The sequence below is a fragment of the Nuphar pumila genome, chromosome 14 (genome assembly GCF_984573655.1).
Source record: "Nuphar pumila chromosome 14, dmNupPumi1.hap1.1, whole genome shotgun sequence".
In the NCBI taxonomy this organism is placed as follows: Eukaryota; Viridiplantae; Streptophyta; class Magnoliopsida; order Nymphaeales; family Nymphaeaceae; genus Nuphar; species Nuphar pumila.
Window position 1 is genome coordinate 26,917,605 of NC_143262.1, and position 14,464 is coordinate 26,932,068.

The following is a 14,464-nucleotide window of genomic DNA, read 5'->3' on the forward strand; positions in this document are numbered from 1 at the left end:
CAGTATTCAAGCGATGACATGGTTGGTTCTCCATCTCCTCCTGCAGTTATTCATTTATTCTGATCTGGTGCAATGTAATTGCATACTTTTAGTGTGCCGCTGCACCTGATCACCTTCTATCATTGCTTGGGTTCCACAACCATGCAGGGTGATCTGGTGCAGCGGCACACTCTATCACATTGCACCTGATCCTCCCTTGATCTAAGGGAAACAGAAAAGCCAGGAAACGTTTAAAGAAACGTACGTGTCGGGGAAACGAGGTTTCTCAAGGGCATGTAAAATGGGAAATGGAAAACAACAACGAAACAATTCGGGAAACAAACAGGCAAAACGAACGAGAAATATTTAAGAAGAAGAAAAGCCTTAATAACATAATAAATGAACAAAACCAAACATGAGAAACTTGTATCCCACTAATGGGAAAGACATTTCTCAAATATGGGAAACGTGCATAAATTTTGCTGAGGAATATATATATATATATATATATATATATATATATATATATATATACAGAGAGAGAGAGAGAGAGAGAGAGAGAGAGAGAGAGTCCACGTAAAAAAGATGTACAACAGTTTGTTTTAGTTGAAAAATATCATCGACCTTCTCGTCGTGTTCTTCAGCAGAATTATAACCACATCACGTAAAAAAAACTATAAGACATGCCTGTTAAGAGTTTAGGGTAGAACTCCAACGCCCTACTTTCCCTAGAATTAGTGAACACCCCTTTGGTTATTGTTGAAGTATACAATTATCTGCAAGCAAATTTATCATAACAGTACAAAAGTGCATAGCGCCACTAGATGTTCAAATTAGCCGCGCGGTCATTAAACGTGGCTTCTTGCGTGCTGTTGGGTAGATTTGGAAGACCAGCTGTCGTTTCCTCCTGCTGCTGTGGCATGACACCCTGCGCCTCATGCTCGCCCATCCCATGCTGCCACATGATGCAAAGTGTCAATAATGTCATGAATCTACACACACGAGGCATGATCAAGTTCTGTATCCATCCATAGATGAAGGTCGGTTAGGTGCAGTGGCATACTTTTGTGGTGCTGCTGAACCTGATCACCATCTATCTTTGGGATATAGCTGCCGTCAGATGCAGCCGCACACTGAAAGTGTGCAATGTGATTGCACTTGGTCTGCCCTCATAAACATAACAACGATTTTTCTGGAAAATCAAAACGATTTTAAATGAAAGTGGTACCGCTGAACATAAGAACAATTTTCTCCTGCAAATCTTGTAAAGATGCAACCAGTTATGAAAATTGCTGGTATGTTCAACGACTCGTAAAAACGTTGTTAACGTCCTCCGTGGCGCATGAGACGTGTTGCGTTTCGAGGTTCTCAATACTTTGCTAAGTAGTCAGCTTCGATTGATTACTGGATCTAATCTCCTAGCACCTCTGTTCATAATACGTGATGCTTACTTTCGGCTTCGATATGTAGAGGGTCGAGAATGATTCATGGTTATGGTGGATTTTTTAGTTCGCGTCATTTCAACCATAAAATCTCTTTCTCCTTATACTATTACTAGTAGTTATATTAACAAATCCATTTTTTTAAAGACGATATTAACAAATCCGAGTTAATAACATACACGAAAACAAAGTTACCAACATAAAAAAATTAGAATCCATATTCTGATGCTGCAAAATTTATCCTTTTATGAGGATATAATGGAAATCTATTTCCATAGACGAAGAATATTTGATTCTGAATCAAAAGGCGTCAAACTGTGGAATGCTAGGATGAATATCATGAACATGAGCAAAGTTTGTTCGTTTGGGCTTGTGACAGACTGCTCACCTTAACCTCTCTTAACCCTTGGGTTTATATGTAGTTTAAATGAAGTAGCCCCATGGGATAACTTGAACTGAGCTAGTCCTTTAACCTACAAGGTTACTCTAGGCCTAAACAACTTTAGGTGTGTGTGTGTGTGTGTGTGTGTGTGTGTGTGTGTGTGTGAGAGAGAGAGAGAGAGAGAGAGAGAGAGAGAGAGAGAGAGAGAGAGAGAGAGAGAGAGAGAGAGAGTTCTTCCCTTGGTAGGTTGAAATGCATTGGCAGTAGGGAGGCTGACCTGCATGAGAGGGAAGGAGGTAGGCACCAACGTTGGGATGAGCTCTGGTGGTGAAGCGTACTGCAGCTGATACCAAACTGGCTGCAAGGCGCGGTTTATGTCAGGGAAGATGCTGGTGCAGGAGCTGCTCTCCAACCGTGAAGGAGGGCAGTCGCTAATGTGCTGCTCCATGGGCATGGATGCTACCACCCCAGCATGAGACATTGCATCGTAGATGGATGTCTGAACCATATGCTCTGGTAAACTTTGCGTTTGCTCCCTTCCAACACATAGTCATCATACAAAGACAAAGCGTGAGAGAGAGAGAGAGAGAGAGAGAGAGAGAGAGAGAGAGAGAGAGAGAGAGAGAGAGAGAGAGAGAGAGTAGGGCTGCACAACTACCCGAGCTAGCTCCGGCTTGGTTCGTTTAAGCTCAGTAAATAAATGACCCAAAATTGAATAAGAGCTTAGGTTCATAAATATAAACGAGCCAAGGTTGATCAGGGATTCAAGCTCGATTAAGTTTGTTTAGCCCAATTAAGCTGGGCTTTTATTGTTATATAGATGCTAGTTTAAGGACACGTAGAAATTTTGTTTAGAAAGTAAAAACAAACGTCTTACACAAATGGGGAAGGCATTTGCATTGCATGTATAAGGTGGTGAATTTGAATCTCAGCCCTTTACATCTAATTACACAAGTTTTGTAATGAAATCAACTCCACTCTACTGAAGCTTGACCTGAGCAAAGTCTCAAAAAGGATGTTCAAGTTCGACTAGAGTTCATATATTTTTTTAACGAGCCAAGCTTTTTGGGCTTAAGCTTGACCCGTGGGAAGCCCTGAGAGAGAGAGAGAGAGAGAGAGAGAGAGAGAGAGAGAGAGAGAGAGATGTGGTGGGTTGGTTCACAGGATTGTACCTTAAAGACATCAATGAGTCCGATCCAACAAAGGTTTCTACAGGGACTTGAGAGTGCTGATGCAACCAATCTACTGGTTGGCTGTCGTAGGAGGTCTGCATGCCCTCTTGGGCTTCCAAGTACATCTGCATCACATTATTTTCAATCATTGAATGCTTTGGGGGCCAAAAAAAAAAACTGTTTATGAAATCATGCATTGGTTAAAGAAGATTGGAATAGAGGTTTCACCAAGCGTTGTGTGCAATGAGCACTCAAATCAAGAAGAAATTTCTCGTAGCATTCCAACTCTGCTAATGATGTTATTTCAGAAACGTCCGGTTCAAAAAATCTGCCACACACATGTATATTGTTTAGAATTTGCATATTTGTTACTGAAATAACTCTCTCTCTCTCTCTCTGTCTCTCATATTCATAAAAAAAAAAAAATCGATAAGTTTAAAAGACCTTAGTTTTCTTTCATCACTATGAATTTGGTGCTGTAATCTGGCAATTTCGTGTTGAATCTCCTGATAAATCACAAAATCATATAAAACACATTGATTAGAAAATTTTAATACCTTAAATAACAAATATGGTAGGTTATCTATGAATTTTAAAAGAAGGATGAGTGTATATTTACCTCTATGTTGGCATTTACATTCCCTGGGCTGGTTAAAAAAGATTGTATATTAGAAAAAATTAAAATATGAAAACAAAACTATTTCCGTTCTAGAATTTTTTTTTAATTTACTAGGATTTTGTCTTGCACATATAAGAGAACATTTTGAAATATACCTCGTAAGATGTGAAGTAAGGTCATTTTCACACCGCAACTTTTTCAGGGCCCTGACCACAAACTGCATAAAAAGAGCAATATTGCCACTCAAAACCCTAACCTTACCAAAATAGAATAATTAAGAGGATAATCAATAAAAAAAAATCTATGAGTTCAATTTTTATTCAGTATTGCTGGATGTCAGACAGACTGCTGCACGGTCATCATGCAGCGAGGCTGCATAAAACAGGATATTCTATTTAACCATGGGCAACACAAAACAATAATGGAATAATTCGCTTACCTCAGGATTTTTAATTGTTCTGCAAAAAATTCAGAAATACATGAATTAATCAATCAACAGATACCAAGAGACAGAAACCAATTCCCCAAAATATATTGAAAAACTTAATTAATTGGAGAAGCTCATACCCTCCCCTCTCTTGTTCAGGCAAGTTGAGGCAACGAGCTAAGACATCTTCAATTCTGAAAAAACCAAAAAAAAAGAAAGAAATTAATTAACAAACAAAGATAGGGGAAGCTACTGATCATAGTTAGAAGCAGAATTATGTTAAGGATGGGGAGAGGAGACCTTTTCTTGCCAGAGAAATGGCTGAGCCGACCAGATGGTGAGAACATAATAAGGGCAATATCAATATCACAAAGGATGGAGAGCTCATAAGCTTTCTTGATCAACCCATTTCTCCTCTTTGAGAAAGTGACTTGTCTGTTGGTACTATTCTCAATTTTTTTAATTTGGAGCTTAACCCTACCCATATTTTCCAACCCCTAATAAAGGCTGATCCAAACACAGCCTGTGCAAAATGGAATTAGAAAATTGGAGAACCCCAATATTAAAACTTGCCTATTTTCTCTTTTTCCTTTTGTTGGGGTGGGGAGGGGTGGGGGGCTTCTGGTTTCTCTCTTTGTCAGTTTTGCTTGAGAGAGAGAGAGAGAGAGAGAGAGAGAGAATTTTATGGGCTTTAAAACACACCGGAATATGTGGTTAGAAAGGGTCAGGGAGAGGGAGGAGGGGAGGAGGACAGGTCTATGCCCTCAAATCTCGTTAGTTTGTTTTATCAGGCTCGGGTTATACGGCCCAAGTTTTCATTTGATCCGTTGATTGATAAGCATGGGGACAAACGTTTAAAACGGCAATTTAACAGCAGCAAGATTCCCGTGAGAATATAATTTTTTCATATTTATATCAATTTATTATTAAAGTTTTGGCAAACATAAAGAATAAAAAGTATATGTGTAAGACGAAATAAAGAATAAAAATTGTAAAAAAATATATTTACATCATTTTCACGAAAAATATAAGATAAGAACATAGAAAAATTGCCATATTTTGGCAATTAAAATATTGACTTAAAATGTCAGTTTTTTTAAAATATTACCATTGTTTATCAGATTGTTCTTTATGAGAGTTTTTACATCTCCTTCTCTCGGTTCAGTGGGCTTGGAGAGAAGGTGCCAACCCTTTCGTCCTAGGTTCGACTCCCACCGAGTGTGCTGGTGCTTTTAACTGGTGGGCTCTATAAGGACTTTTGGTGTAGATGACCCATACAGGGTTTACCTTTGAGAGGCCGGGACCTTTAAGTGTCCCGGTTCTCAATGAGGGTTCCTCGTCATAGAAAAACCCAATATTTGGTATGCCCTTCAACAATTTAGTTAAATACAATCCATAATTATATAGGAATACAAATAATAAGAAAAATTTGAAATACCTACCATGGTTTTCAATCTAATTCATATGCACGCCAAACTTGTAAGGGTTTTCTTCCTTTTCTTAGCGAAAATAAAATCGTGTAAAATAAACATAGAAAGACAAAGTAGCAGACCAAGCAGAACAAAAAAAAAGAAGAAAATTCTATTTAGAACCTTTTGCCATTAATTTCAAATATGGGAAATTTCAAATATTGACCAATTTTGCTTAGAAATTGTCAAATAGGGGCCTTAGGTTAACACCCATCATTTTATAAAACATGAGTCTTTTTTGGTTTCTTGTATTGTTCTTTGAAAACTGAAAAGTACTTACTTATCCTCATAAAAAAAAAGGAAAAAATAAACATTTAATAATAAATGCTGATAATTTTTGAGGAAAAGTTTGGCTTATATTTAGAATTACAGAAATGTTTACCCCATATTTAAAATTAGGGGCATAAGGTAAATTTTCCAAAAAAAAAAGAAAAAACCTCAAGAAAAAGTCACACTTAATGGAGATGACCCCTTCTCCTTCTCCTTCAACCTTCCCATCATTTAGGGTAAACTGTTTAATTGGTTTTCCTTCTTCACCTATGGTAGGATTTCTGATTTTTTTCCTTCTTTGGGTTTTAATCTACTGTAGGTTTGATTAAACGAATCTGTATTCTTCAACTGAACAGACGGTGGATACTGGAGCTCAAGGTAATCTCATATTCCCCTCTTCTTTGTCTCTCTCTTGATCTTCTCCTTCTTCCTTCCCATGTCACGATGGCTTTTTTTTTTAAGATAAATTTCTGATTTTTTTTTGTTGGGTTTTGGCCAAATGCAAAGTGCAAGGGAGGAGGAAGACAAGAGCTGCCCAGAGATACTCCTAGCAACTTCCCTGTTGTGCTTGGTTATAAGGTGAGACCCCAAACCTATGTTGTTATTAGAGCATGCATGACCATCTTCTTTCCCTCTTTTTTTTTTGGTATTTGGCAATGAACAAACTTGGTGCGCTCTCCTGATGATGGGAAGTTTAACGAGAAAACTTGCTTTAGCATCGTCTTCTCCATTTTGCTTTTTTAATGCCTTGAAACAATTTTCTCTAGTTTCTTCTTGAATGGTTACTTTTGTATTTTTTTAGTTAAATTGAAACTATGAAACCATATAGTTATATTTTGAAAAGTTTTGCTTGAAGGGTTTGATCTCAAACTTCTTGAATCCCCCTCTATACACTATCATACAGTGAAACATTAATGGTTGGTAGCATAAGACACTGGACTGCAAATTGGTAACCTCCAGGATTTTGTTCTCTAACCTGAAAGAGAGACCACATTTGCTTACTGTCACCTGTCACCATGCAGCAGGACACACACATACATGGCCCAACTAACATATATGTGCATATAATTTTTGTTTATAGATGTATGTAGTCACGGTGATTTTACAACTAAAATATATTGTTTTCTACCTTGGAAGCAAGATGAAACAAGGCTTTACCTGTTAGAATTTCCGGTTTAGCAAGATTGTCGATATAACGAGGTCCAGTCAACAACATTCTCATTCCTAATGAATTAGTAATTTATATAATTAAACAACCCTGGTCCAGAAACTAGAAAAACAGACCATTAATTATAGTAGCAATATGAGTCCACAACTGCGTGACATAATAAAGAAAAATAGCAAAAAGTAAGCAAATGTATACACACCTTTTTGGCTTCAAGAATTGCAGAACTTCAACAAATGAATTTTTGGTTACTGTTAGATCTTCGACACTTTACAGAAGGCAAAAGAGAACCTACAAGAAGGTTGGAAAAAGACCTCCCATGAACAAAAAGCCAATGAAATGGCATCTCAACTAATGAAAAATCATATACATACCAGGACACACCATTAATCTGGCCTCGGTTCAATGTCTGCACAAACGACGAAGGTTAGGAACAACGCATCAAACCTACTCCAATAATTCTTGAAAGACAGATATATGCCTCTGAATATTCTGTCTTCGAGAAGATGCCATGAACAGACTAAAATTAATACAGATGTGTCATTCATAGGCCAGGATCATATTTTCCCGCAATGTTCATCACTTTGTACATCGAAAGAGCAAGATTATTGAGATAATGTGTATACCTGTGTATTTTTCCCTCTCTCTCTCTCTCTCTCACACACACACACACACACACACACACACACACAATATTGGCCTTGTTTTGGCAATTCATGCTTTAGCAAGTCTTTAATCCGCTACTATCTGACTGAAATGCAATTGGCATCACATTCATTTATATTGTGTTTGAAGTCTAAACTCATTTTGGGATGTGTTAATCACATTGATTTTGTTAGTTGGGTATCAACTGGTTCATTTATATCAATCATGTGTATTACATGAAGATTGATCGTGCTTAACATAAGGCATTCTTGTTAGTTGTTTGATCATTGCATCGCTAGAAGCAATATGACAACAATTTCTGTTTTTTTTTTACTACTTTGTTAGTAGCTTCCTCTAAAGAAAAACTACTTGCTGTTATTTTTTGTGTTGGCCAATTGAGTTGGTCTTTGTATAGTATGTACTGAAGTGGGAAAATCAGCATTGAGAACAGTGTCTATTGCCTTTAGACCGCTAGTATTTTTGGATCATTGTATCCAAAGTAATGGTTGTCATTAATGTATGGCCAGTTATACTATAGACAAATTTATGCTGCATATTGAGATGCATGAGATCTGTGAAAATCGATCTTGGTGCTTCGAGTTTTGTATCTACATTCTGTAAGCACTTGGAGGATAGAAATCTCATGTATGTGCTCATTTCAATGAAAATCTCGTGTATGTGCTTGTTTTTTCACCTTCTTTTACAAAGTTAAAACCAAAGCAACTTATATATATATATATATATATATGTATATATATATATATATATGTATATATATATATATACATATATATATATATATATATATATATATATATATATATATATATATATATATATATATATATATATATATATATATATATATATATATATATATATATATATATATCCAGGAAGCGAGCAGACATCATGGAAGCTAGAAGTTGGATCCAGAAAGATAGGTAATTTTATTAATGGATAGATTTTATTAATTTCAAGTTAAGATTGCATTTAAAGATGAAAATAAAAGATTACATTTATAATTTATTTCATTTTATAGGAGATGCACAGACTATTTGAAAGGAGTTTTTACAGTTTTATAAGATTTGTGGAGGTGAACAATGCAGTTAAAGGAAAAATCAGGTGTCCATGTCAAGACTGCAACTATTTATTTCAGAAGGCGGTGGAGATTGTTGATCATATAATGTGTAACGGTTTTGTCAAAAGTTATGTATAATGGCGATATCATGGTGAGTCAGTGTTGCCACTCGTAAGTGAGCATATTCAATCATCTGAAGATGAGATATATGATATGGATGAGTTGTTATCAGATGCATTTGAAATGCATTCAGATCCTATAACATGTGATCATCAAAATGAGCCATATAAGGTCAAACTTCCAAATTTGATGTATATTTCAGGTTACTAAATGATAATTGTCAACAATTATATCCTGGATGATTAAAATTTACAAAGCTATCTATTCTCGTTTGTTTGTTCCAGCTAAAATTGTTAGTTATTTGGATTCAGATTGGATCCATCCGGTTTCAGTTTAGATCCAGATCCATTTTCCATAACTAACCGTTATGGACGTCAAATGTGCGTTGATTTGAAGTGGAGATAAGTCTCACTTTATCATGGACTTATCTGCAACTGTTAGTCAGTTACGGAAGAGAATACAAGTATGCCTGCGTGGTAGAGGGCAACGTGTGCGATATACATCTTCCTAATGGTTTTAACCTACACGGTTGGGTCCCTACTCTAATTTTCTCATTAAGTGTTGTGACTCACCTAAGGCAGAGAAAAGCTAGAGGAGAAGGCTCTTCTGCTCTACTCTAGATGCCTGAGCTCCATCATCAATCAATGACAGGAACACAAGGTACATGTTTCTATTTATCTATATTTATAGTTTTTGTAAAGAATGCATGTATCTTTGTTTTTGTTAGCCAGAGTTTATTTTTTCACCTGTGATGGATTATCCAAGATATTGCTTTTATCAGAACTTCTGATGTCCAACAATTGGTATCAGAGCCAGGTTGGTTCTCTGAGCGTGTTTCACCCATCTTTGCATAAGGTAAAATAGAGATGGGGGCAGAGACGAGTCTCAGATTTTCTGAGACTCTGTCCCTGCATGTATCACGTTGTTTCTGTTGTTTTGATAAACAAAAGCAACGTGAAAACCTAGAAAAATTGATTCTGTTTTAAAACATAATCATTTTTTTGTTCTGATAAACTGAACCGGTCCGATACAGTTTATTCTGGTTATGAATGACCTGTTTTGGATCCAATTATAAACCGAATCAGGTCAAGGTTATGGAAACTGTATTGGATGACCCGTTTTGGATCCAGTTGTAAATCGAATCGGGTTAAGGTTACGGTCCAATATCTTGAATCCAAACTTGTGTCGGGTCTGGGTGAAGTCCCTGTGACTGACACGACCCGTGTCGGGTCTGGGCGAGTCCCTGTGACCGACACGACACGTGTCTGGTCTGGACGGGTTTCTGTGACTGACACAATCCGTGTTAGGTCATTTTCCCTTTTTCGACCTCTCGCCAGGATTAGATCCCCTTTTTTCATCGGTCGTTGGCAAAATCCCTATTCAAGGGAGTTTTTGCCGAAAATGGTGAGGGACTCATTATTGGGTGAAACCCAACCCTTCCGGATAACAGTGATGGTATTGGCATCGTCGACCATCTTGCCGGAAAAAACCCTCAAAAAAATTACTTACAGAGTGTGTTTTTTGCCGACTTCCGCCTCTGTCATCGTGTGGTGACCAGAGCAGGGAAGGAGGTCGGTACTGGCCGGACCTATCAGCCTGCACCGCCTCGGATGCCAGAGGGATCAAGGTTGTAGGAATCTAGGTTGGGGGCTGAGGGATGTCGGTAGACCCCACCGACTTCACCCTCATCGTTCTCGCGGGGCATCACCGTCGGTGTTCTCAAGAATCACTGGCCGTTTCGTCGGATGGGGAACTAGGTTTTTTGTGGGTTAAGAGATGTCGAAAGACGTCGCCGGCTCCACGGTCATCAGTTCCGCCGGGCATCACCGTCGTCTTTGGCAAGAGCCACCGGTCGCCTCACCGGACGCTTTAGAACGATGAGAGAGAAGAAGCTTGAGGCGGCTAGGGTTTTCTTTCTGAAAAACATCGTAACGATGTTTTATATTCGGGAATCGGATTGAGTCTGGACCCGATCCGGAATATCCGATTTTTCTGGATCTGAAAACGATAATCGAATCGGGTCTGAACCCGATCCAGAATACTCGTTTCAGCCCGAATCCGAAACATAAGGCGGTGCTACAGTAACGGGTCCGGGTCTGGACCCAGGTCGACTTGTTTAGGGATCCATAGATCCGAAGTCCATATATACCGAGTACATCTGTCCCGAACATGTTTTTCTGGAACAGACAGAATGTTCCGGACATCAGGAACTTTTGTCCCGGACACCCTATGTAACTGTCCCAGAACATAGTGTTCTGGAACGGACATAACATTTTGAACAACTGTCTCAGAATAGATATGTTTCTATCTGGACAGAACAGTCTATTTTGGAACAGACAGAACGACCCAGAATAACTCATATCAGTTCATATGGCTTCTAAGACTGATACGAGGCATTCTGGGACCGGTTTTAAGTGAATTTAAACCGGTTTTTGGGGTTTTGGAGTCGATTCTTTCACTTGGCATAATTGGTTTTTCGTTTTGAGACTGTTCTGAGGGTGTTTCTTTTATGATTCATCAAGTTTTGAACCAATACATTTATTTCTATGACTATTCATCATGTTTTTGGACTGGTTCTTGGGTTCTAGAGCTGACATACATGTTTTAGAGCATGCATATCATATTTATGAGGCATTTTAAAGCATATTTAGTTATATTACTGATTCATTATGTTTTGGAGTCGGTTTTAATGCTTCTATTGATATTATGCCCGTTTCATGCATATGTATACACATTTTGAATGCATAAAGATATGTGTAGTATTATTTTTAGTATGCATGATTGTTTAAGCGTTCACATCAATGTTGATATAGGGATTAACATAGAATTTGCATTTGTATGTATCTGTTTTCATCAAAGTGAACTGATGTATATTTTTGTAAATGTTTAGTTAGAATTTTTTAACATTGAAATTGTATTGGCCTCATAAAAATAATATGTCATCCAAAGATGTTATTATTATGTTCAGAGGCTAGTAGGATAAAAGGAAGGAAGTGTCTCCCAGTACATGAGATGTGTAGTACCCAAAGGTACCATATTGATTGTCTCTAGGTACATGTTCTCTCAGTTTTATCGAATAGTGGGAGGCAAAGTGCATTTGCATATAATGAGTACCCACCAAAGTGAGACCATAATGACCTCTGACACTTGCCTAGGAAAGAATAAATAATTAAGGGCCTTATTATTTATGTATTTATCTTTCCTTTTACATGTCTCATTACGTGCAATAATATTATCTTTTGTCTATGTAGTGCCTAATATATTTTTTGACTCATCTAGTATCCCTTTCCTTGATGGTTCTAACTTCTCAGAATGAAAAGAAACATTTTATTTATTTTAGGGTACATGGATTTAGACCTAGCTCTTAGAAAAGAGGAACCTGCTGAACTAACATCTACTAGCAATCCAGAACAGAAATCCGACTTTGAGAAGTAGGAACGTTCTAACCGCCTTAGTCTGCTTTTGCTGCAGTCTAGGGTAGCTAAGAACATAAGGAATGTCATTCCTATATGTAAGAATGTAAAGGATTTTCTGATTGCTATAGAGGCACAGTTCATGAGTTCCAACAAGGCTAGGGCTAGTACCCTTATGTCTAAGTTAACATCTATGAGATACATGAATGGGGAAAACATCCAACAATACATACTAGAGATGAGAAATATAGTCACGCAGCTTAATGACATAAAGCTGACTATCTCAGACTTCTTCCTTGTCCACCTCATTATGGCATCATTGCTAACTAAGTATAGTTCCTTTAAAATCTCCTACAATACACATAATGATGAATGAACTTTTAATGATTTCTTGTCCAAGTGTGTTAAAGAAGAAGAGATGTTGAAGGGTGAGAAGGTGCATAGTGCACATATAACTTCTCATAAAGTTCAGCAGAAAAGTGGACCAAAAAAGAAATCTTTTAAGAAGAAGCCCAAGAAAAAATCAGCCTTTCAGCCCAACCAAGCACCTGTTAAGTCTGATGTTCCTGCAGTGAAGTGTTTCTTTTGCAAAAAGAAGGGACATAAAAAGGCAGAGTGCGTAAAGTACCAGCTCTGGTTGAGCAAGAAAGGTAACTTGTCATTTATTTCTAATGAATGTAATTTGATTGATATCGTCTGGAAACCCAAATCCATATCCAAGAAACTCTTAATACTAATCAAGTAATTGACAATAAGCATAACCTGATAGATGATCAATCCTATCTTCTTTGGCACCGTCGTTTAGGACACATCTCGAACGAGAGAGTCCAACGGCTTGTGAAAGAAGGGATCTTGGGATCCTTAGATTTCACAAATAATGAACTGTGTTTGGACTGCATCAAGGCTAAGCAGACAAATACATATAAGAAAAATGCCAAAAGAAGTGATAAATTATTGGAAATCATTCATACTGATGTATGTGGACTATTTGCCTCTTATTTTACGGGCCAAAAGTATTTTGTCACCTTTATTGACGATTATTCTCGGTTTATGTATTTGTATATTCTATTTGAGAAATCTGAAGTCTATCAAGTTTTCAAAGACTTCAAGAAAGAGGTAGAAAAACAAACAGGAAGAATAATCAAAATTGTTAGATCCGATAGATGTGGAGAATACTATGGGCAATTTACTTATATGAGACAACAAGGACCATTAGCTTGATTTCTGAAGGAAGAGGGCATTGTCCCTCAATACACCATGCCCGGTAGTGCATATCAGAATGGTGTAGCCGAAAGGCGAAATCAAACACTTAAAGAAATAGTCCGAGCAATGTTGAATTATTCAACATTACCTGTAACCTTGTGGGGTGAAGCCTTAAGGACAACTGTGCATATTTTAAACAAGGTTCCTACAAAAACCGTTTCAAAAACTCTTTATGAGTTATAGACAAGTAGGAAGTCTACCCTTTCTTACATGCACATATGAGTTGTTCTGCAGAGGCTAAACTTTATAACCTTTACATAAAGGCTTTTGACCCTAGGACAACCAGTGGTTTCTTCATTGCTTATCCAGAAAGGTCAAAGGGTTACAAATTTTATTGTCCATCCCATACACCACAGATAGTAGAAACGAATAAGGCAAAATTTCTATAAAATGGTTTTGTTGGGAAATATGCATTACAAGACCTCAATTTTGTGGAATCTTGGGATAAGGATAATACCCCTGAGATAGATGATAGATTGCTTATCATTTTTCAACCAAGTGTTGAACCCATAAGTGATGCACCCACTGCAGAAGAACCATTAATGGATAATACTGGAGAGTACATACAGGAAGATCAGGAACCTCCACTTGTATGGAGATCCACTAGAGTTAAAAGATTTGCTATTCATCTTGATTATGTGGTGTATTTACATGAGCTCGTAAATCTCATAGATGATGATCCCACGATATGTATGAAAGCTGTTGAAAGTAAACAATCCTCACTTTGGATTGAGGCCATGAAAGAAGAGCTAGACTCTATGGCCAAAAATGAAGTGTGGGACCTTGTTATATTACCTAGAGGAGTCAAACCCGTTGGGTGTAAATGGGTCTTTAAGACTAAAAGAAACTTCCAACGTAATGTTGATAAGTATAAAGCAAGGCTTGTTGCAAAAGGTTTTACCCAATTGGAAGGCATTGACTATAGTGAGGCATATTCGTCTGTCTCAACTAAAGAATCAATTCAGATTATACTTGCCTTTGTAGCTCATTTAGATTTAGAGCTACACCAAATGGATG

General features: G+C 37.5%; 1 protein-coding gene across 1 annotated transcript; it reads right to left on the reverse strand.

Annotated features, from left to right (window-relative positions):
* Positions 1-799: 799 nt before the first annotated feature.
* LOC149816678 (agamous-like MADS-box protein AGL104) lies at positions 800-4,506 on the reverse strand. Its single transcript, XM_089986944.1, has 10 exons — positions 4,322-4,506; positions 4,162-4,215; positions 4,034-4,052; positions 3,750-3,811; positions 3,595-3,622; positions 3,420-3,481; positions 3,204-3,303; positions 2,976-3,130; positions 2,081-2,339; positions 800-934 (listed from the first exon to the last, which is right to left on the reverse strand). Exons 1-10 carry the CDS (start codon positions 4,504-4,506, stop codon positions 800-802), a joined length of 1,059 nt encoding a protein of 352 aa, XP_089843070.1.
* Positions 4,507-14,464: the final 9,958 nt, after the last annotated feature.